This window comes from Austrofundulus limnaeus, unplaced genomic scaffold (genome assembly GCF_001266775.1).
Source record: "Austrofundulus limnaeus strain Quisiro unplaced genomic scaffold, Austrofundulus_limnaeus-1.0 Scaffold1384, whole genome shotgun sequence".
NCBI classification, from domain to species: Eukaryota; Metazoa; Chordata; class Actinopteri; order Cyprinodontiformes; family Rivulidae; genus Austrofundulus; species Austrofundulus limnaeus.
Genome location: NW_013953786.1, coordinates 1 through 1,116, shown reverse-complemented (window position 1 = coordinate 1,116; position 1,116 = coordinate 1). Strand labels below are relative to the sequence as shown.

The window sequence follows — 1,116 nt, the reverse complement described above, 5'->3', positions numbered from 1 at the left end:
TATATATAATATATTGCTGCTACTTAATGGTTGCTGAAGTGTCCATATTTCAGCATCAGTCAGTGCCTCACCACCATCTGTCATAAATGATGCAGTGTGAAGTGGTATTATGCCACAACGCTTCCTGGATTTTTTTCTTGTTTTATTTTTCTGTAAAAATGTTACTCAAAGTGCAGCTAATGCTTTTATGACTCCCGCTGAAAGCATTGACACAGAGAGGGAGACATTTGAAGAGTAAAATGTTTTGTTGCTGCAGAGTTGTGTTCAGACAGGGCAAACACTTCCTAAAGCAACTACTTTGCAAAATACATTTATAACGCAATGGCCTCTTTTCATCTAAATAAAGCATTCCAGCGCTGTTCCTGTAAACTCAAACAGAGCAACTGCTTTCCTGTGACTAATATTCGGCTGCAGATTTTACATAGCTGCGCTGAATGTAGTCCATTATTCCCCATTAGTGACCTATAGCCATCCTAATGAGCATTGTGTTTATGTGTGAATACCTTCGCAGGGACAGAAATGACCCCCAACTATGTCGACAACAGCTTCACCAACTGGACCATCTCTCCGTGGTGCACCTGCAAGGGCAGTGGGAACAACGAGGAGGAATGTATCAACTTCCTGCGGCTCTTCACCGACAACACGTGCCTAAGTGAGCCGGCCTGACACGTGCATTACTCTGCATACATCTGAAATGTAATTTGCAACTGATAGGACTCCAGCAGTCATGTAATATTGATGAGAGCAAAAGTGTGTTTTGCAGTAGTTACTCTTGCTAACATGCCACTGCAGTCTGAGCCATGAACTTCAGGCTAATGCAACTTTAATGGTTTCATGTCAGATTCTGCTTTCCAGAGAAGTTTAGCTCTTCAGCAAGATATTTGCTGATATTACACAGAAGTGGATAGCGGAGAGGAGTGGTGGTGGGGTGATGATGATGTTTGAGGAGTAGAGTGTAGTTTAAAAAAATCATTAAAACTTTTTTTAGGTTACATGGCTTTAAAAAAAAAGAAAAAAAAAGAATTAATGCAAAATAAAAAAGAGAAAATAATTTTTTTTCCAAAAGAAAAAATAAACACACACGCACACGCGCGCGCGCACACACACACGCACACG

At 40.6% G+C, this 1,116-nt stretch overlaps 1 protein-coding gene across 1 annotated transcript in view; it reads left to right on the top strand.

The window, feature by feature from the left end:
• LOC106535203 (GDNF family receptor alpha-2) overlaps positions 1–652 on the top strand; it is a gene marked incomplete at both ends in the record, with an annotated part of 39,069 nt that extends 38,417 nt beyond the window's left edge. The window contains 1 exon segment of the mRNA XM_014032154.1: positions 512–652. Within this exon segment, the coding sequence (XP_013887608.1) occupies positions 512–652 (141 nt within the window).
• Positions 653–1,116: the final 464 nt, after the last annotated feature.